This window comes from Pseudonaja textilis, chromosome 1 (assembly GCF_049901715.1).
Source record: "Pseudonaja textilis isolate UNSWEBS1 chromosome 1, rPseTex1.2, whole genome shotgun sequence".
Taxonomy (NCBI): domain Eukaryota; kingdom Metazoa; phylum Chordata; class Lepidosauria; order Squamata; family Elapidae; genus Pseudonaja; species Pseudonaja textilis.
The window spans coordinates 264,309,495-264,333,050 of record NC_141990.1 but is presented as its reverse complement, the minus strand read 5'-3'; the positions used below and the strand labels follow the sequence as shown (position 1 = coordinate 264,333,050).

General features: G+C 38.0%; 1 protein-coding gene across 1 annotated transcript in view; it reads left to right on the top strand.

Annotated features, from left to right (window-relative positions):
* MYBPC3 (myosin binding protein C3) overlaps nt 1-23,556 on the top strand; it is a 76,935-nt gene that overhangs the window by 37,260 nt on the left and 16,119 nt on the right. The window contains 10 exon segments of the mRNA XM_087921542.1: nt 2,310-2,415; nt 3,522-3,688; nt 4,363-4,528; nt 6,485-6,591; nt 8,434-8,463; nt 8,624-8,760; nt 14,431-14,514; nt 17,249-17,408; nt 18,876-18,980; nt 21,600-21,788. Of these exon segments, the coding sequence (XP_087777668.1) occupies nt 2,310-2,415; nt 3,522-3,688; nt 4,363-4,528; nt 6,485-6,591; nt 8,434-8,463; nt 8,624-8,760; nt 14,431-14,514; nt 17,249-17,408; nt 18,876-18,980; nt 21,600-21,788 (1,251 nt within the window).

Here is a 23,556-nt window from a genome sequence, read left to right as displayed (position 1 = left end):
TGCAATTTTGCCAACCCAATGTTATTTTTGGCAACAATTTAATGTGTGTGTGTATATGTGTGTGTGTAAGGCTTCTTCTCTTTTTTTCTCCATTATTTCCTGAACTTGAGAAAATTTATGCATGTCTGTATTTACCATATTTTACCTACCAGAAGGCATTATTTCTGCTTCTCTAATGAATATTACCCCATGAAATTGTCAAATCTTTGAATTCTCTGCAGAAGCTAATAGGTTATTGTGAACCTGAAAGTCTTCTGCATGTTCATTTGATACTTACCCAGATTGAATGAAGTGGCATTTACTTCCAACTATATCTCAGATTGGTTTGCAGAATGTTACTTTGTGTACCTTGATAAAAAGATAAAAAATAGCACAAATCAATCACAATTACTATATATTAAAATGAAAAGGTTCTAAATGTTCTAAAATCAATTCTGCAGATTCCAAATTGCATTTCTGTATTACTTGGGTTAGTGAGTATTAGAACTGAATTAGAATTAAAATACAAGACAATTTTAGATATCATCTTTCAGAATATATTAAAAAGATAATGATTTATATTCAAAAGAGATTCCATTTAAAGGAGAATAAAGAAGCAAGGTAATTCTATAAACATACAGTTGTGTGTAGATGTGTTAGTGTTGACTATTATGAGCAGATGGTTTTGGCTTACAACTAAAAATTAAACAACAGTATGATTCAAATCATCAATTCTAAATCCTTCTGACATTTTTTCAGTTATGTCCTTTCATCTTCTCAGCCAAAGAAGCAGCTTTCAGTTCTTTCTGAAACAAAAATGACAATTATAGGGCTAGAGGAAAGGAAGAAAGGTGTAAAAAGGGTGTGGGGGGGGTATATACCTTTTACAAAAGTGATCATATTTAGTTTGAGAACACAGAAATGGGAATAAGAAAGTATAAGGTGAGTTTTTTCTTGTTTCACAGGAATGGGACCTAGCTCAAACTTTCCAACATACAAAACCCATATAGATGGTTGGATTTAATTGAGGGTAATTTGAATTGCAGCTAAAGACTGTTAGAGTAGGCCACATGTGATGCAATTGCTGTAGTATGAAATAATGTGGTCCTGACCTTGGAAATGGGAAAGGAATCACTGAATCACTGTTAAAGAAGAATTAAAGAAGAATTTCAGAAAAGATGAGAAATTCAAAATAACCTTATTTTGATTTTGCTTAGGGTAAAATGTAGTAGGAGAAACCTTGACAAGCTTTCAAGGTAGATGTCAGCCTTTCAAGGTAAGGGAGATCATGAAACCAAAAAAGCAGAAATTCCAGAAATGCTTTTTAAGTTGCTGGGTAGGTTAACAGTATCTTGAATGCCTGTCTTTATTTCATATTATACCAAACAAAATTGACGCAGTATTGGGTTGAGTTTCATTTGGAAGTAATGCTGTCCAAAACTTCTTCCTTAACACTTTGCTCATTCCTTTCATCTTTCTAAGGCCAGGTCTACATTCCTTCACATTATTTTGAACAATGCTGAGTTTGGCTGCCATTTTCAATTATTGTATTGCCTTCTGGTTATTTTATGAATTTTGTGGAGAATTAAAACAGAAAAATCCATCTGTTTGATACTATTGAATGTACCAGAAAAAAGTTAAAGGGAGACCACAGAGTAATTACGGCATCCAAGCGTATCATATGTTACTATCATCCTGAATTCTGCTATAACATTGTATGGAACTATATAAGTACAGCCAAGACAAAAAATGTCACTGTCATGAAAGAAAAGGGACAGCTTGAATAAAGTGCAAAAATATTGTCAAGAACTTAGGTTTTGGAAGAAAATAAGAGAAAAAATCTGGGACCCATTGATATTCTTTTTCTATTCTTCTCTTTTGTCTGAGGTTTTTGTGACCTTCTCAGAAAAACTTCACGCTCTTGAGTGGCACAGGAATATGCTGTTCTGCATCTTGAAAAAGAAAATAAATCTTATTCCTCATGAATGTAGTCTAGAAAAATGAGAAACAAATGCTAAAGTTTTAAATTATCTTCACTTTCTGTAACAGAATGCAGTGAGGAGTTGGATCCCACAGGGAGCAGGTGCTTTCCAGAAGAATAATACACAACTCAAGCCAAATATTTTGTGTGAGAGAAGATGTCAAAACAGGCCCTCCCTAACAATTCATGGAGGAAGATACAGATAGTAGAGTGCTCAGTCTGGCAAGATTCTGTCTATAGGTGTAGAAACAATAAAGAACTCGGCTTGGAAGAATCACCATGAATCAGTCTTAGTATTTAGGCCTGTCATATTCTCCATTCTGAAATCAAGTTCTCATTTCATTTCTAGAGCCTCCCATCCTGATTACTCATGCTTTGGAAGACCAAGTGGTCACAGTTGGGGAAAGAGTGGAGTTTGAAGCTGAAGTGTCTGAAGATGGGGCTACTGTGAAATGGTAAAATAAAAGGGATGTGGGGGAAACCTTCACTGTTGAGGGGGAGTTATACCCTAAATTGGCCAAAGAGCTTTATTTAAAAAGATTAAGATTTCTTCCAATTGAGCTCAACTTTTGGTGATTTCATGGACATGCTTATTTGGTCTTCTTGGCAGCAACACAGAAGGAACTTCATATTGCCTTCTTCTAGAATCTTATTCTGGCTTCCTAGTTAAGACTACTGCACTGGTATTATATCATGGCTGCCCCTCAAATACCCAACTAATCCGAACTACTTAGCTTTTTGAACTCAAACAAGGTTTTTAAAAAGAGAGGAATCATATTTCAGAATACCAAGGATAAAAACATATGGGTAGTCACTATCTGTCTTGTGTGACCGGAAAAGTGAGTTGAGGCCATAAGGCTCCAGGGAAGGGAGAGGGCCTTAGGTGACCCTGCAGAAAAAGCCACTCATCATTCTTTCTGGTGCGAAGCTACCTCACCCTCCTTAGGAAGCATGTGAGCATGTCCTATAAACAGAGCTAGTAAAGTACTTTGGAAGCCAAATTACTATTCTGCAATAGCCGTTGAGGTCTCCTGGCTAATGTAAGAATGCCCTATGCCAGTGGTGTCTAACCTTTTTGGGCTCCTGTGGCAAAAATTGCAAGTGCACCAGTGTGCACACGCTTGCGTGCCAGGAACCTAGAATGCAATGCGCCCTCCCTCCCCACTCCCCCTGTGCATGCACGCGCAATCACCCCTACCCTACCCTGTTACCTGCACTGCGCCTCACGGCTGATTTTTTGGCTAGTTTGTGGCCTTTTTTGGCCTCCCATAGGCCTGAAAAAAGCCTCTGCAAGGCTTTTCAGGCCAGATTATAGGAAACGGGCCTATAATTTGTCCTGAAAAGCCTTGCAGAGGCTTTTTCCAAGCCTCTGGGAGGCCAAAAAAGGCCTCAAACCAACCGAAAAAATTAGCTGTAAGGTGCATGTATCCACAGTGAAGTAAGTTTGCCTGCAGCGCACGTGCCAGCACAAACAGCTCGCATGCCATAGGTTCGCCATCCTGGCCCTATGCGAATAATAATAGTAATAGTAATAAGCACAATGATACTTTGATACACACAGGGAGAAAGATGGTGTAGAGCTTACTCGAGAAGAGGCATTCAAATATCGGTTCAAAAAGGATGGTAAAAAACACTACCTCATCATCAATGAGTCCACCAAGGAAGATAATGGGCATTACAAAGTCAAAACCAATGGTGGGGAATCTGTTGCAGAATTGATTGTACAAGGTGAGAAATAAATAAGAACATGCTTTTTAAAATGTGCATGGAGATTTGGTAATGGCCTTCTCTGTAACAGTAATAACTAGTAATAGAATAGTTAATTATGCATTGTATGTTAATCATGTATTATATGTTGATGTTGGATGTAGCACATATTCTCATAAAAGCACTGTCTTATATATCAAATTACACTAAATTCTACATTCCTAAATATCTCTATTTCACCTTTTCTGGAAAAGGAGGGGTTTTTTTCCTTTAACTTTTGTTTGTAAAAGCAGTATCTAGAGCAGGGGTTTCCAACCTGGGGTGCTCGCACCCCCTGGGGGTGCGAGACGATATTCCGGGGTGTGTGAGAAAAGTCCAGGTAAATAATAGGATATTGGCTATATGTTGGCATTTTTATTTATTATGCAATGGATTAACTTTGTTTTCATTTTAGAGTTAAGTATCGTTATTTAATGGCCGTCACATACATAGCTGAAAAGATTCAGTCCTACCATATATTTAACACGTTCAGTAGTTCCTAAAGTCTAAATTTCAGGGGGTGCGAGGTTCGAGTGAAATTTCTTTAGGGGTGCAGGGCGAAAAAAAGGTTGGGAACCACTGATCTAGAGTTTGGATGTTTCCTACCTCTGACCTGTTGCAATCATGTTGATTTGTTCCCCAATTCACAATCTCAGAAAAGAAGCTAGAGGTATACCAAAGTATTGCAGATCTGACTGTGAAGGCCCGAGATCAGGCTGTGTTCAAGTGTGAGGTGTCCGATGAGAATGTGAAGGGCATCTGGCTGAAAAATGGGAAAGAGGTCATCCCAAACAATCGGATTAAAATCTCTCATATTGGCAGGTACGTTATACATTTTGCAGTGATTGTAGAATATTGATTTTCTTGGGATTACTTACATGGTGTGAGAAAAGTGATTTAAAGTTCTCCATAAATTGCAAGCAGAAAAAAAGAGAAAAATATATGAAAACTGAAAATCCTAAATGATTTTTTTAGGAAGATGCACAAGTAATTAATTAACAATTAAGTGACTTTGAAGTTTCTAATATTCATACTTTTTTACTGATACTGTGAACATTTAAGCATGGTCTTTTGGATTTTCAGTACTGAAAATTAAAAATAGGAATGCTAACATTAGATGTCGTGTTTTAAGATTGTTTTGTTTTTGCTTTATATAATGTCTTAATTTTTATTTTTCTCTTATTTTTGCTGGTTCTCCACCCACCACCTCACCCCCATTATTGGTTATTCTATGTTTGTATGGGTCTCTGTTTAATTTTTAAAAATTTATGTCAGCCAAAAAATTTGCTCTCGAGTTATAGAAATATTAGCCTGGGCATATTTCTGTATTATATTTCTTTGAGATTTTATCTTATGATGAAAAGATATTCAAAAAAGAAATAACTGATAATATTGGATTACTAATTAACATTCCAGATATACATTCAAAAAGACTGAAATTAGAAGCAGTGGTCTAATATGGTATATAATGGAAATTTTTGAATAAGTAGTACTTTACTCATGCTAAAATTATTTAAAATGGAATTACCTTTTAATCCAGCGGCATTCAACCTTTTGGGCACCAGGGACCAGTTCCATAGAGAGAGGTTTCTTCCGTGAATTGGAAGGGGCGTGGTCTTGTGTGTTGCCTGCATCCCATGGATGGGGCTTCACTTGTTTGCGCGGCCCAGTTTCTGTCATGCTGCACACCGGGGCCAGTCAATGGACTAGGGTTTGGGGACTCCTGTTTTAATCCATCAAGGTGCTTCATGGAACACCCTTATTCTTCTCTTAATTTTAATTTGATATTGGAATTATTGGCCCACCTTACTCAATTGACCAATTTTAAATATCAGTGACTATGGTAGATATGAAAAGAAATCATTATGGCCTGATGATATATTTTGCCTCATTAATAGTTATGTATGTCCTATTAAAATGCTTTAATATTGTGAAATAGTTTGGCAATTTATTAAATTATTAAATTAATTTATTATTAGACAACTAAGACTCATGTACTTCCCATACAAATTTGCAAAAGTTCAAGTTTAATTTGTAATAATATATATGGTTTAAAACATACATGGTTGATCTACACTGTGGGGAAAATTAGACTCAATCTACTAGACCAAAACTGGATATAATCTGTCTAATCTGCACTGAACAAAGATTAGATTCGAGCAAAAACATTTGTTACAGGATCCAATTTGGGTCTGTCACCAGGACCAACGGTTTTGTCTTCCAAGCTTTCAGACTCATGCTGAAGTTCAGGTCTCCTCATCTGACCACTCGCTTGTGTCCTTGCAAGTGAGTGGTCAGACCAGGAGACCCAAACTCATTGGTAGACTCACCCTGCAATGAACAAGGACACACATTCAACTTTTCAGCTACTCAGATTGTTGGAAGAGCAGGCACAAAAACAACCAGGGAAGTGATGAAAGTCTGGAAAATAGGCCCCTTGTCAGTCAACAGGAGTGCTGATTTACCATCAGCCTATCAAGTACTTAGAAGGTGAGGGATGGGCAGCACAAGCAAATGACAGCTAATGACTTAAAAGCCAGCCATCAACATACCCTAATCAATATCTAAAAAGCCACTTACAACAGACAGTACAAATACCACACACAGAACAGCGCACACTCTGCTAGAGAAAAATTCCCTGAAGATGGACTCCAGCACGAGTCCGAAAGCTCAGAAGACAAAATTTCTAATCCTGCTGACCGACCCAGATTGGATCCTGCAATGTTATCCTGGGACATGTATATTTGCCTTCCACCATGATCAATATTTGTTTTTCAGAATCCATAAGCTAACCATTGATGATGTTACCCCAGAAGATGAAGCTGATTATTCTTTTGTGCCTCAAGGATTTGCATACAATCTCTCAGCTCATCTGCGTTTTTTGGGTAAGTTTCATGGAATCTCTTTTCTAACACCAGGTAAGAATGTGTAGCAGGATTTATCTGCCTGACTGCCTGTTTTTAAATGCACATTTCACAACTAAGCTGTGATTAGATCTCATTGTTGAATATAGCTTATTTTATTATATTACAGGTCCAACACCACCATTTGCAAAAAAGAAAAAGGCAAACAGAGTAGTAGAACATAATATCATATATTGTATTATTTTAGTGTGACTTAATTTAATTAAACCTGCAAAATTAATCCACAAACTATCATCTGTTTAGCTGGCCTTTTTCAATGGACTAGTTTCAATTTGGGAGAGTTACAGAGGTGGTATTCAGCAGGTTCTGACCAGTTCTGGAGAACCAGTAGTGGAAATTTTGAGTAGTTCAGAAAACCAGCAAATACCACCTTTGACTGGCCCCACCCTCATTTATTCTCTTCCTCCTGAGCCCCAGCTGATTGGCTAAGTCTTCTTTTGTTACCCTGCACAGGAGAACGGAGCTGGAAAGCAGGTTAGTGGGGTGAGGAGGGAATGGGGATTTTGCGGTAACCTTCCCTCAGGACTGGAGAGGGAATGGAGATTTTACAGTATACTTCCCCTGCCATGCCCACCAAGTCATGCCCACAGAACTGGTAGTAAAGAAAAAATTGGAATCCCACCACTGGAGAGTTCTGTTAGAAGAAATGAAGCAGGGAAGGAGGATGGCTTTTCTTTTTTTTTAGCAAGTTGTTCCCCCTTCCCCACTGAAAATCACCTCCCAAATTTCTCTGGAAGACTGTTCTGGGGAGGATGTATAAAGATGAAAGGCAACAGGAGAAAGAGTGAATCAAGGAAAAATATTGCCATGTTCCTTTCTTGGGTGAAAAGTTTCCTACAGATCTCTTATGCCAAAAGGATGAAAGTTGTTAATAAGTTAGCAACAGTAGAAATCCAATTACTGGATAATGAGATATATTGGGTATTTTATAAATCTATGCTTGTACATTACAAGTACATGAGAAACAGACCTGAAGGTAAGATCAGAGAATAATGTCTGAAGATATGAAAAGCAAGCAGGAAATCAAAGTGATAAAGGAAATCTTGGAGAAACCCCTGCAGGCTGGATATGCTAACTATATTTTGTTACCGTTTTTGAAAAAAAACAAAAACAAATGTATGACCATGGTGGTCCAGAAAAATCAAGTAGTGGAACAGTTTCAGAAGAATAATGATAAAACTTATTTCATTGCAAATGGTTATCAGTGACTCAATGGATGAATTCAAAAGGTCAATGTCACTGTTTTGTGTGATTTTTTTTTCTTTGCCCAGCTATGGATGTTTATATTTGTTTGAAGCTTGTTAAACCTTAGAAAATATTAAATTGGAAACATTTCATCAAATATTATTTCATGCTGCCATAACAAAGCAGCCATGGTCTTCTGCAGCCACGATGCCATATTGTGCCAAAGGAAAACTAAGGGACAGGCTGAAACATTGGAACATGGCAGAGGGGCACCAATTAAAAAGACAGTGGATTGGCAATGGTGAGCCATCCTTTAGGCTGCACATTGACAATTCACCATCTCCTCCCGATCACCAAGGCTTTGGAGCCAATGGCATAAAATCATTGGAGCCATTAATAGATCAAACTTAATGACAGTATTCAATCATGATAGCATTGATTTTATTACTCTGCTTCGCAATCCCCTTCTCTGTCCTCTCACACAGTCTCCTTGGCAACTCACATTCTTTCACTATAGATTTTTTTTTTAAAAAAATAAATGCTTGCTTCAAGCCTATAGCTGCCAAATACATTTCATCATTTTTCCTTCCTTCCCCTCCCCCATTCGTTTTCTTGCAGAGATTAAGATTGACTTTGTGCCTAGACAAGGTAAGAACAACTTTTTTTATTTATACTAATCTCTCTCTCTCTCTCTCTCCCTGTCCCTCTCCCTCCCCCCCTCTTTCTCTACACACACACACACATACACACACCATTTCAGAAGAGCCCTTGTTTATCTCATGCAATGGTTTCTATGCTCTTGCTGCAGAACCTCCCAAAATTCATCTGGACTGCATGAGCCAAACTCCGGACACCATTATTGTGGTAGCTGGAAATAAGCTGAGACTTGATGTACCCATCTCAGGGGACCCCGTCCCTGAAGTGATTTGGCAGAAAATAAACAAGGTAACAAGAGTCTAAAAATGCCAGGTCTTCATAGCTGGTCCTTTAAATCAGGGGTCCCCAACCCCCGGGCTGTGGACCAGTTTCTAGCTGTGGCATGCCAGATACTGGGCCATGCAGACAAGCAAAGCCCCATCCACAGGATGCAGGCAGCACATGAAACCATGCCTTCTTCACTCCACAGAAAAACTTCTCTCCACAGAAATGGTCCCTGCTGCTCAAAAGATTGGGGGCCGCTGCTTTAAATCATGGCTGCCTATCAGGCTTATTACAAATTTCTTACTTGATTAAAAAAATAGATGAATTCTTACCAATAAAGGAGAATATTTGTAAGTTAGGGGTCTTACCATGCCTACCCAATCACATGACCCACCCAGCCATGCCCAGTCCAACCAGTCATTAAGGCAGAGAACCAGTAGTTAAATTATTCAAATCCCACCACTGAATCAAGGGATTTCTTGCCTTCACCTTTTGCTTCTGAATAAATCCTCATGTACTTCAAATGTACTTCACTTGACAATCTGAACAGGTACAAGGGCTATTGTTAATTGCTGTCTGATAATTTATTCTGCCCCACTGTTTCTTGTAGCCTGAAATAATTGAGCATCAAGCTAGAAGGATTCATCCATTTTGAATCACTCCTATTGAAGTCATGTTGTCGTTCAAAGAGCTGCTATAAGGATTCATCCATTTTGAATCACTCCTATTGAAGTCATATTATTGTTCAAAGAGCTGCTATAAGGATTGAGGAGTTTTGTTCTGCCCATGCCATTCTAACTGATCCCAAAACTGATCCCTGTCCTGTTTTATTAATATCACTTCGTCAAGGAAACAGCATCAAGCAGTTCAGAGTATAACTCTCCTTCCTGTGCATAGGTGTGACTTGATTCGATTACAGAATGACTTCTCAGATGTTTGAATGAAATTAACCAGCCTAGAAAGGCACTTTTTATCTTTGCCTTAATTGTGTGCAAATCAAAGGATTGCCTTCTTTTGTGTGAAAGTAGAACAACCGTTTCATGTATCCTCTGGGTATTCAATTCCTGTTAGCCACAGCCATTGAAGACAGTGGGAAAGAACCGGGGAGCTGCACTTTGAATATCAAGAGAAATCAAGTTACCTATCTTTGTTTTAAGTCCTCATTCAGGGAACTGGTAATTCAGAAGCTAAAAAGTTGATGGCCAGCCTTCAATGTTTGTATCTATATGTGAGAACACCTTTGCAAAAGCCAGGGGCAAGATTGGCATCCATAATAGGCAGTAGTGTCCAAAGAATGTGGTTAAAAAAAACAAGATGACAGCTGCAACATATTGCTCCCCCTCCCAACAATCTGCCATGATACAGTATAGGCAGGGGGTTCCCCAACCCCCAGTGCATGCCAGCAACCAGCTCAAACAAATAAGCAAAGCCCCATTTGCAGGATGCAGGCAGCAGGAAAAAAGTACGCCCTCTCCAGTCTACAGAGAAACTTTTCTCCACTGAACTGGTTCCTAGCACCCAAAAGGTTGGGGACCGCTGGAATAGGCAACAAAGCAATAGTCAGTATAGGCTATTACAGCATTAGTCTTTTATAGATAGCTACTATTACCTGATGGTGATGCTTACTTAAGGCAGACCGATTTTTTTTAGATACTTTCTCTCATTGGCTCACAGTTTGTGAAGATGGTTAGGAAGTGTGTACTCTAAGTATATCTATTAGATGGTCTGAAAGAAAGGAAATTTACAGTGGAGTATGTGACATAAATAATTGCACATAAGAAATTATAAAAATCCCATATATATATTTTTGTATAAGCCAATCTGCCAATAACCCAACCATCATTTTTTGAAATACAAAAAAGGCACTATCTACAGATCAGCAAATCCTCAACGTTTTTTGTTTTAATTTACCTGCAGGTGGCTCATTGTTTGTGTATTGGCTCATTGTATTTTGGTTAGAAATTTGAATGTCTGTTTATCCACAGATGGGCTTATCCGTGACCATTTATAGACCATATATTTGAGTATTTTTAAAGAGCTAAGAGGAAAAGCTACCATATATGTTTGCAGATAAACTCATTCATGGATAAGATGAACCCAATTTGGGAGCTGTATTTTGGCACCTAAAATTCTTGTCTTTTCTAAAAATACATAAAGAATATAATTACTTCTAATTCTTGATAATCTACAAGCAGCTCCAAAATTCTCGATGGTTGCATGAAACAACATGGTTTTCAGTTATTACAAGAAGTATCAGAAGTTCAAGAAAATGTACTGGATTATAAATAATAAAAAAGTATGTGTTATTAACTCTTAAATGACTTTTAAGATGTTTTGCTTATCTTTTATGTTTGGAAAGAACAAGGCTGACCTCTTCTGGTATGTATTTTTAATGCTAGTTCTCTTTCTCTCTTCATTCGTATTCTTTCTGAGAATTTATGGTTTGAAGCTTTTTTTAATTTGTTTCTTGTGTTTAGCATTTTATCTCTCCTATATCTTGATCTCAATCTTCATTTCACAAGGATATGTTTATTTAAATACAGTAAAGGGACAATTTAGGAAAGTTCTTTCCCACAGCACTATTCCTCACGGTAAAGCTAACCATCAGCCTTTGAGCTAGCAGAAAATTATAGTAGCATAAAATTGGCTAAATATGCTGGTGATCCCTATCCTACCAGATTCTAAATCCCATGATGGGGGATAACAGTTCTGTCCTTATCAGGTGCAGGTATGTTGAAGGCAAGGATTGATAGCTTCCCCTCGCTTTATTTTCCTGGCTCTAATCCTGTCCTATCACCCAATCATCAGTTAATGAAAAGACATCTATCGATCATGCTCCTTAATGTGAGATGGAGATAGAGATGGGGATGAAGTGAATTTTAATAAATATGTCCCCTACTTGAATTCATGCTGGTTTTGCACAAATGTCTATGGCAGCGGTCCCCAAACTTGGCAACTTTAAGACTTGTGGACTTAGCTGGCTGGAGAATTCTGGGAGTTGAAGTCCACAAGTCTTAAAGTTGTCAAGTTTGGGGGCCCCTGGTCTATGGAGATTCTCAGGGATCCAGCTCATAGTTGTCCCAAAGGTAATTTTTCATGAAATGTCTTTGAAGAAAAACCAGAAAGCCCCGTTGCCTTTTGAAAAAGCACCTTTGGGTTTTGCACAAATATTTTTAGCACAGGTACATTCAGAAGTCCAATTATGAAGTGTTATTAGTGTCAGGGCTCCAACAAATCCACCCCCATTCAAATCATAAGTCTCTAGCCACATCTCTCAGAGTAAAAAAAAATGTTTTATTAGGAATGGCCATGTTGGCGTTAGCTGGGTGCAGCCGACACTAAAATACATCATTCATTTTCCCCTTGACCCTGATCTTCCCCCCACACCCTGGATGTATATTCTCCAATGGGACACATCCATTGCCAAGAGTCATCAATCATGTTCTCCAGTAATATTCTTGTGTGCTGACAGCTTTGGGCTGCCAAGGTGATTATCTAACGCATTTGAGGAATGCATTGATTTCCCTCACTCCCTTTCTGCTGGCAACTAAAATGACCACAGGAGTTGGTTTTTTTTTTTTTACTTGACATTTAGCTCATTATTAGGCTCCTTTGGGGCACAGGTTTAGCACTATTGCAGAAGCACACTTCGGTTTAAAACCTCACATAATAGCTGCAGGTATTTTATCTTACAGCTTTGTTTCGACCCCAGCTACTGAAGTATCTAAGCCACATTTCTAAATCCAAGACCTTCTCAAAGGCTTCATGACTAAACAGAGAGAATCCATTCTGAGAAAAAATAGACTTACCCACTATCCATAGGGACCTGAAAGACACTGCTCTAGGACCAGAATGAAGTAGTCATGTCTATACCAAAGCTGGCCAATAGATGCCAGACTGGTCCTATTAGAATTGTTAATAAAGCATCTCAGACAATATCCATAGCAAAACCAAAGGGGAGAAACTTCTATGATGCTGATAGAGCTAAAAATGACTGCTTCAGATATAGGATGGCAACCGCATGAGGACACATCGGAAGAGATTACAAGATTGTGCTTGTGCTGCAATTCAATGCAAGTGAGAAAAATTTCTTACTAAGGGTCTCATATCTTTCATGATCATTGGAGGATAGAATTTGAATCTGTTTTATTTTTCTGCACAATTGTAGTACGCACAATTTTATTTAAACCACCCACAATGGTTAGAATGCAGTATTGCAGGCTAATTCTGCCTACAGCCTGGAGTTTGATCCTGACTAGCTCAAGGTTTACTCTGCCTTCCATCATTCTGAGGTTGGTAAAATGAGGACCCAGATTGTTGAGGGCAATATGCTGAGTCTGTAAACCTCCTATAGAGTGCTGTAAAGCACTATGGGTAATATATATGTTTAAGTGCTATTACTATTGCTATTAAGGCCTGGTCCAAATATTTGGAACACCAAGAAGAACTGCCAGCTGGCTGCATCAATCTTAATAATTCACAATCAGGATTCAGCTTGTACAAACAAAACCACTTTTAAGCAGAATTAGACCACCCCTTTCTGTGAGTGAAAACAGTTTTTTCCTTTCTCCCTTCCTCCCCTGAGTTTTCATTTCCTAATTTTAAACCCAGTTTTTAAAAATCCCTGAGACTGGCTCTGAGCACCACATGTTCCAACATTTGCACAGAATAGGTCAGCAGCATTTACTCAATATTATTTCAAAGTGGCAAATAACTAAATCTCTTGCCTTGCCTTGCCTTGCCTTCCAACAAATCTGTAACCAAACAAACATCCTTCTCCCCACTTCTTAAAAAAAGTACAAAATAACAGTTAGTATTTTCCATCTCTTACGCTTCATGCCAGTGGTGGGATTCAATTTTTTTTCCCTACTGGTTCTCTGGGCATGGCTGGGTGGGTGTGGTATGGCTTGGTGGGCGTGGCAGGGGAAGGTTACTGCAAAATCCCATTTCCTCCCCACCCCACTAACCTGCTTTCCAGCTCCGTTCTCCTTGGCAGGGCAACAAAAGAAGGCCAAGCCGATCAGCTTGGATTCGGGAGGCAGAGAATAATTGGAGGTGGGGCCAGTCAGAGGTGGTATTTGCCGGTTCTCTGAACTACTCAATTTTTTTGCTACTGGTTCTCCAGAACAGGTCAGAACCAGCTGAATACCACCTCTGCTTCATGCCCTTCGATGGATATATTGTTTTTGCCAAAAACACTGGAGTGAATCTGAGATGATGTTGTGTGAGACAAGGATGACTATTAATAATAGCTACAAATATACATAAAACCCTGCAAAGCTTCCCGCTCATTTTGGCAGGAAATCTCCATTACTTTCCAACTACATGTAAGCCAGCAAAGCAGTTCATATTTGGGCCTATTTTCTGAACCATGTCAGCAGTTTGCTATGACATAAGCCCAGGAGAAGGATGGTGGAGGATGGGAAACCATCCTTTCAAGGATGAACTTTACACATTTGATCTTGAAATGGCATTTCCCCATCCACAAATAACCACAGGCCTGTCCATTGGTGTTGCATTTGCTTGACTATGAAACAGTGTGATCAGTAAAAGAGGTATTTTTTTTTCTTTTACTGTTGAGATTATTTGTTGGGGTTGTTCTCTAAAACAATATTTTTTAATAACAAACCTGGCTAATTTCTTTGATTTTAAACATGAAGCCTATTTTTTTCTTCTGCTTCATTTCTCTTTCAGAATAATGAACTGGAACTAATAAAAGGTGGTCCAAATCCTATGGATCTTAAGGGCACATGTGGTGATTTGACTAACAATGAGAAGGCAAGTCTTTCATTTTTTCAAACTGTCAGGCAGATAGATCTCCCTTAGGACAAATGTTTGTAACCTAGTGATCCCTGCAGTAATTCGGAGATTTAGAATAGTTATGTAAATTGTTAACTTGAAATAATAATAGCTTAGAGTTTTTAATTTGAATTGTCTCTCTGGACTTAGTTGTGCTTAAAGTACTATTTCTCAAACTGTTGAACCTTTAGCACTTATTTCACCACCAAATGATGAAGTACCACCCATCTGAAAGGGCAGTCTTGTGCAAATAAGTGTGTACTTCTGTGCAAGCATACGTTGTCTGGCAATAATCCCACATTGGCTTTGGAATGACTTTGCTGATCCTTTGTTAGCCATACAGAAAGATAAATGAGGAAAAAAAGAAAATAAACCTTCTAGACTTTCTTATTTTCAAATGATGGGATAGAAAGAGCGCAATTATTCCCTTAGGATCAATCTGGATCAGTTCCAAAGAGTATTCAGTGTATCCAGATTTTAGCTATTTAGGAAAGAAAATAGGACCTATCACTGAATCCCAATTCTTTTATTCCTTGCTACTCTCAGCTGCTTACTGTAGCACTGGCTCCAGAATATTAAGTGATGTAAGCTAAACGAAATGAAAGTCTCATCAGCATGCGTAGTTCAAACAAGTCTGCTCAGTTAAAAATGAACTGAATTATTTCCTTGATTTCATTTTAATTATAAATAAAATGACACATTTTGCATGAATACTTCAAGCGAAAAAGAGCTCTTAGCATATTTAAATTTTGTAGAAAGGAGAATGCAACATTTAGCACATATTTGTGCTGCACCATTAAGCTGCTGCTACCCATGCTGAGGTCAGAGAGATTGAAAGCTGGTTTAAGAAAATTCTGCCAGATTGGGATGTGCGGTTGATGACTTGCCAGATGTTCAGTACAATTCTTCTAGTACTGTTCCCTCCTAATTTTCTCAGAAAAGACAGTAGTTACCAATCACTTTCCTTCCTATGAAAAGTATATATAAATATAGTGAAGATATAGAATTTTTGTGTGCGTACAATATATGTATATGGAATTATAGTTATATATAAATAGTGGATGCATTAAAATGTCCATATATTCAAGAAGATGTGTCCTCTTTAAAATAAAAAAAACTTCTTTCTTGAATTTTTCTCAGTTTGGCTCAGTAATGTCTGTTGCAGTTACTGTTACAGAATTCTTTCAATAGCACGGGGGTTATAATGTTAGCGTGACTTGCAGAATGTCTCTAATTTGAAACCCCATTGAAAATGTGGGTTTTTAATTACTATTTTTTTCACCTTGAACAACCCACATTACTGCATTATTCAATAAGTTCTCCTGGAATTTTTCCATCAGTTGAAGTAAAACGCAAAAGATTTTGTTGTACTTATTCATATGGAGCAGGGCTGCCAAACTCCCGGCCTGTGGGATAGATGCCTCATGCACTAGCCACGCCCACACCCAGTTCAGCAAGGGGGGGGAGTCCCAATATGGCACATGATGCTGCCGTGACGATGTGAGTTTGACACCCCTGATGTGGAGTATTTGGGAGCCAATTTAAAAGAAAAAGAAGAAAACAAGCTCGGGTGTTTCAACTATGCAGCACTGGAACTTAAGAAGGAAAATGGCCAGCAAAAAAGTAGGAAGCTTAGGAGAAAAATAGTAATAAAAGGACCCTTTCCTGCTGCGTTTTGCACTGATAACATCTTATATATCAAGCAAATATCATAACCAGGGGTGGAATTCAACCAGTGTTACTACTGGTTCGGTAATTAAGTTGCTATGACATAAGCCCAGGAGAAGGATGGTGGAGGATGGGAAACCATCCTTTCAAGGATGAACTTTACACATTTGATCTTGAAATGGCACGTGCGTGTAATACACGATAAGCTGTGCCGCCCGGACAGCTGATAAGTGCTGCGCACCCTCGTGCAGCGTTTAAAAAACTGCTGCTTTAATGCTTTTTCAACCTCAGCAAAGCAGCTGAGGTTGAAAAAGCAGGAAATAAAGGTCAGTTAACAGCTCAGGTGGGCCAAACAGCAGCAGACACAGAACCGATTCTGTGTCTGCTGCTCTTCGGAGCTACCGATTCTATAGAGCCGTGCAGAACTGGTAGCATCCCACCCCTGATCATAACCACTCTACTATGGAACATTTATAATAATTGAGGCAGATATCGGTAAGCTGCAGAGCTTCAACCACTAAACTAAGTTGTTCCTTGAGTGGGGGTGTTTCTGTCACTACATAAAGTAATCTGTTAAGTTTGCTAAAAAGAAAATATTTAGCAGTAGCAGCTAAGATAGCAGTCCTTGTATTGGCACTAACTGGAAAACATAGCTTTTAATCCAGAGCAGAAAAATACAGATGAGGGGGGGATCACATTTGCAATAGGCTAGGTTTACGTAGAGAATGACATCCAATCCTACCCTGGTGGATCATACTTGTAACAGGGCAATCTGGCCATGTGACTGCCCCTTGGAAGCCCCCACTCCATTGCTTCCTAATAGCTTTTCTCAGCTGTTTCTTCTTCAGACCATCTGTTAGAATATACACAAATATTTCTGCCTGCCTACCTATTTATTTTTCTCTTTTACACATTCAGATTATCATGGTACAAATATATAACCTTACTAATGTGTACTAAACTATTTAAATGCTGATTTAAAACTTGGCCTGATTCCATATACCAACTGAAACTAACTTTTTTTTTAAAAAAAACTTGCTTACAGCCATTTTCTGATTCAGAAGGTCGAGTCCACATAGAAACATATGAAGACCATTGTGTATTTACTATTGAAGGAGCTGAGAAGGAAGATGAGGGAATCTACAGAGTTGCAGTGAAAAATCCAGCTGGAGAAGACACAGCTAATATCACTGTAAAAGTTATTGGTAAGCAAGACCATGGTGGGTTTAGTACATGAAACAAGCCTTTGTCAATCAGTCATCTCAGGTCTTTTTATTTCCCCATGGAGTAGAGCAAGAGTCTTCAAACTTGGCAAGTTTAAGACTTGTGGACTTCAACTCCCAGAAATCCTAAGCTAACATGAGGAGGAATTCTGGGAGTTGAAGTCCACAAGTCTTAAAGCTGTCAAGTTTGAAGACCCTTGGAGTAGAGACTCAGCAGCTGGACCACCCAATTCAACTCTTCCCTTTCCTGTAAGTCAGTGTTTCACAAACTTGGCCACTTTAAGGGGTCTGGACTTCAATTCCCAGAATTCCCCAGCCAGCTATGAAGTCCAGACCTCTTTAAATGCCCAACATTGAGAAATACTGCTATAAGTAAAACTCCAAATAAGGGAGAAACTGCAATGCTCGAGTCTCCACTTTCAGTTAGTGGTTTTCAGGAAATAACAACAACCTCTGGGCAATTGTTGCCTAAATTAGCTCTTTTTTGTTGTCTGGAATGAGCTGAGAATAATCTCAGAAATACTTACAATCCAAGAACATAGTAAACACATCTTTCAAATATGTTTCTTGGTCACTTGGCTTGGCAATTAATTGTTCTCCGCTAACATTATTTCTGGGTTGAATAAAGTAATATTTTCTATCTTATGTCATTTAAAAATATAGCATGTGGGTAAGTCTCAACAGATTGGCTATTTTTTTATTTTTAAGTATTAATCTGATTGTACCATTTGTTTTACAGATGGAGAAATGTTGTGACTAATATAGGAGTTATAACAGGAACATCTCCCTTCCTTCAAAATGTTACTAAGAAACTTTTTTTCAGAATTTTCTTTCCCTTTTTAAAGAAGGAATTGTTTGACATAAATACCAATACAATAATGAAAGTTCAATAAATCAAGAATACAGCAAGAACTTTCAAGATTGCTTAGGCCCAAAGCTCATTCATAAGTTTAACTCAAAGTTAAATTTTTCAGTGACAATGTAATAACTTAAGCTGGTGTTTTTCAACCTTGACGACTTTAAAATGGCTGCTGGCTAGGGAATGCTGAGAGTTGAAGTCCACCCATCTTAAAGTTGCCAAGATTGAGAAACACTGACTTAAGTCATTAGAGTATCATTTAAAGATTTTTGGATTATCTCCCCTGAGATTCAGATTGAGAGGGGGGGGAGAGAGAGGGGGGGAGGAGCTGAATTCCTTCTACAACAGTCTATTTTTCCAACTATTTGGTTTCCACATGGGCAAATCAATTTTGATGGGAATAGTAACATTCTCCCCTTCTGAAACTAGAGATAATATGTAGCCACCATACTGTTGAACACCTCCTACTCTTGCATTTGTCTAAGAATCTTTAAAAATAATTCAAATAGGCAGCTGTCATCACTATACTGTGTAACAGCAAGTTATTTAACTAAAAAGATCTTTGATCTCATCTTTCCCTACTTCTCCAGATATACCTGATCCACCAGAAGCTCCTAAAATAACTGATGTTGGTGAAGACAACTGTATAGTACAGTGGCAGCCACCTAAGTATGATGGAGGACAGCCAATACTGGGTAAGAACCAACAATAATCCTAACAGAAGAGTTTTTAATTGGAACAGACGTTTTTTGTGAATTACTTACAGAAAAAAAATGGCAGAGCTGTGAAATGCCTTGGATTTGTTTCAAAAACATGCTTTCGAATGTGTGGAGATATAAAATAGCATGTCTGCAATTGCTTAAAGCAGATGATTTTTCTGAAAATTGCAGTTTGGGGATCCTAGAAAAACAAATCGCTACTATTAAGCGTTATAGAGAAGTGCATCATACATGCCTCATATGCTCCAAAGCACCTGTTTGGAAGAGAATCAGATAGTGCTTTGATTCCTTTTATTTGTCATTTCAAGGACAACATATCCACAATGTGCTACTCAAGTCATACAAAAGGAAGTAGGAGCACCTTCTCTGTATAAAGTGTCTAGAATGGAAGCTCATAATAAAATATCCAACTTTCATGAACCGTTCAATCAACCTCAGGTGTTATATGGAAAGCATAAATAGAACTCACCCTTATTTCTTCTGCACTTGATGTGTGCAAAGCATTTTTCAGCGCAGAGGTCACTTTTCAAAGAGACTACAGTAAATGTCAAGACAGGAAGGAACTGTCATGAGAACAGATAGAGATTAAGCTTGCAGTCTTATAATACTGGCATGATTAAACACATTATGATCAGACTGTCTGTCTTTTGATGAGACTCTAGACAAAAATAACATTGGCATTATACAGCTCAAATGGTTTTAATGAGGCATATGGGACTAAGTCTCCTATTAATACATGACATGTATTGGCTGCAATGGAGCCGTATTCCTGTCCCTGATTCTGCTAGCCCCACCCACTGACCTGTTGAATGGAAGCAGAGATTTCAATATTGATTAGCGCAGGCATTGTATTTCACATTCACATGTTTCATTTGAAAAGCAATGGACTTAATAGTATTTCTTTCATACAGTCTACATATGCCTGTAATCAAGCTACCCATTTCAGTGTAAAAACAGTTCTTACTATCACTTGCAGAGAAAACACTTCAGTCCTGAAGATCACTAGAAGAATATAAGCTCTATTGAACAGTATCAGATCTCCTCCAGAGCAATAGTGCATTGGATTGGCTTGCATAAAGTTCAATCCTATATGTAGACCTTGGGAAGTCTTATCACATTCACAACTGCAAGTTCTGCATTTTCTTGCTGTAACTGAGTGTTAAAAATAGAAACAGAAGCCTGTCGGGGAGGGGGATTTTAATTCACATGGATTGTTCACCCTAGTTTTAAAGTTTAGATTTCTTAACTTGAGGAATAACCAGTTGGGCTGTTGGCTAGGCAAGTTTTATTTCAATTGGTATACAAGCAAGTGAGCTTTTAATAGTTTGTGTATTGTTATTGGACTGAATAAATTAGGTCTCTTTTTTTTAAAAAAAATTACACAATAACGTGTAGATTGCCTATTTTTTGTATAAGCAGATTGACTACTCAAAGATCCAGCTTTTGGTTAGGTCACTATAAGCAAGTGGGATGCCTTATAATTCTTCCACATCAGCCATTACAATGGTAAATATAAAAACAGAGTTAATGTAGCTAATATAGAATTTGCTACTAGGGTCCATATCCCTCCTAAGAAATAAATGTTATCTATCAGAGGTCAGAGTGACAGGTGTTTTCTTCAGGCTTTTACATTTCTCAGAAATGAGAGCAGAGGTGTTAATTTCAACCTGGTCATGGTGCATGCTTCTTCTACACAGAATGATATAATGACACAGAGTAATAATAAATAAATCCCAATGTGACTTGTGAGTGGATTACAGAAACACAGAGGATTAAAGTTCCATCCATGGAAGAGAGTCAACTTCAAGTCAATTTAACTACAATCATGTGGAAGCCTCAGGAGAAAGAGAGAGTGACTTTAGAGTAACAATGTGATATTTGACTGTACATTAATAAATTAAATAAATATGTAATTGGCTGATAATTTGGAGCAATTTTTAAAACATGAAGCTATAAGATAGACACTATTTATTAAAATAAACTTGAATTAAGGTATTAAGTAAGAAAGGCAAAACATTTTTCTGGGAAGTAAGAGGCAATAAACAGAAAAATGTAACTATTTTATAAATATTTAGTAATATAAGTAACTATTTCAACAATCATTCTAATTAATGCATGTTTGCTCTTAATTAAATATCTCAAAAAGGCATTATGTTGTGATCTAACAATAGTTCCAAAAAGTCTCATTATATGGTATTATCAATCCCATCCTTTTAATATACAATACAATTAGCCTCGATCTTAGGAAATCCTTGTGAACTACAAGGCATTGTACAGTAATAGTAAAGTGTAATTAGATAATACTCAGGGTCAAGGTTTCCTTACATTCACACTATTTTTGCTTTTATCTCAATTTAATAATTAATTTGCTAAATAATAGAGCGTTGAGAATCCAAATATTATTTAATGTTGCCTTCCCTAGTCTATATACATGAAGACTAAATGAGAAATGTGTATGAAATATGGATGCAAAAAAAAAATCTGATTTGAAAGTTTCTGCACATCAGAAGCAAAATGGTTGTGCTGGTGTTACTTGACTGCTATACGGCCCAAGGCAGGTCTTCTATACCCTTATAATTTCTTTTTGATTTCCAGGATATATCTTAGAGAGGAAGAAAAAGAAGAGCTACAGGTGGATGAGGCTGAACTTTGACCTTTTGAAGGATCTGACTTATGAAGCAAAGAGAATGATTGAAGGAGTTGTTTATGAGATGAGAATTTATGCCGTGAACTCAGTTGGCATGTCTCAGCCTAGTCCTGCCTCACAGCCTTTCATGCCAATTGGTGAGTGTCGACGTGCATGTTGCATTATTTGTAATCCCTCCTTGAGAACACAAGGGAAAGAAATGAACAATTTTGAAGAGAAAAAATAGATGTATAACTATTTAAAGTTGTGTTTTTTTCCTTTTACCTGTCCTTGAAAATGAGAGCATGGAGGTTCCAGTTTCATAAAATTGCTGATGAATTTCTAACTGTTAAAATTAGAAGTGTGAGAGGCAAGCTAGGCTGAACAAGAGAGGGAAGCTAATTGGCCGTGACCTCCCATTGCCTCTCAGCTTCCTCCATTCCATTATGGATGCAAATGCTGTAGTAAAGAGCTGTAAGGCTATCTGATTAAGAAAATATCCATGGATTTTCTATAAATAATCATTATGACCCCCACCATTTTGTAGCAGTCCTTGAGTTAAGGGCACACTGTGTGAATCATTGTGAGAAAGAAGCATTTGAGAAATTAAGGTACAGCAGTCATAGCAATGACCGAGGAGGTGGCTCAACTCATAGAAGTCCATAAAGAAGAAGAAGAGTTTTCTGAAAGTAACAATGTGGAAATTCAAGATCCTAAGAATGGACAAGCAGAGAAAATTATAGTTGAAGAGATTGTCATTAGCTCTGATCTTCAGTCGCCATTCAACTACTGTACTGGCAAAGGAGAACAAGAAGAAGAAGATGATTCAGTCCGGGAAACAATTGAAGAGTTCCCACAGGAAACAGATGAGCTAAAAGGTCCAGGATTTTGATGGAATAAAAACATGTTTACGAGATTAGAAATAAGGGGCAACCTGCCACTCTGGAGATGAAGCACTGGGTTTGTAATGTGCATTTTATGGTAAACATGCTCACATCCATATGTGAGTGATGCACATGCTTTTTGAAAATTACTTTCAAAGACTGGCTTTAATTGAATGTCATTCCAGAAAGGCAAGTGAGAAAATGTGTTTATCGCAACAATGTTAGGTTGGGTGCTAACATTAGGTGTTCCATCTGTCATGTCATTTTTAACCTTTTTGAAAAGAGAAGAGGCTTGTTATCTGTTGTATGGAACATTCTGCATAGTTGAAATATTTTAAATAGTGTTTGCAATGTGTTTAAATACCACAACATTTAAGCTGCCTAATTTATGATAAGCACACATATGGCACAAAAAAGTAACTCACCTACCTTCTTTTAAGTGTTGTTCCCTTATTGCATGTAGTCTAAACAAAATGAGGTTGAATCAGCTACTGAATGAGTATTGAGTATCATGTCAAACAGTGAAGTGTGAAGCCTTTGTAGACTGAGATGGAGAAATATTTGGTAAAGAGGAATCTCAAAGATTGAAATGCAACTCAACCGTGCAAAATATATATCAAATTATAAACTGCTTGGATCCCTTAAGAATGAGCATAGTATAAATAGTATAAATTTTAGGTACAATAACGATGATGATGATGATGATAATGATGATGATGATGATGATGATGATGATAATGATGATGATGATGACGACAATGTTGACAATAGATAATAGCACTGCGTGAGCTTCTGGTTTGAGTCTCTTCGGCGACAGACCAAAATCCGCGATCGTGCATGGTTTCGATCTGTGCTCGCTGCCGGAGCGCCTTGAGGTGGCTAGTTTTGGGGCTAAGCCACCCCATAGAGGTGGTGAAGAGGGGGGAGACTGCCAGCAGGGTCGAGGAGAGCCACATCTCTCTTCCCCAGCTGGCTATCACTCCCTTTCCGAAAGGCGGTTGCAGTGGTGGTCAGAAATGGCCACCTCAAAGAACTGAACTGG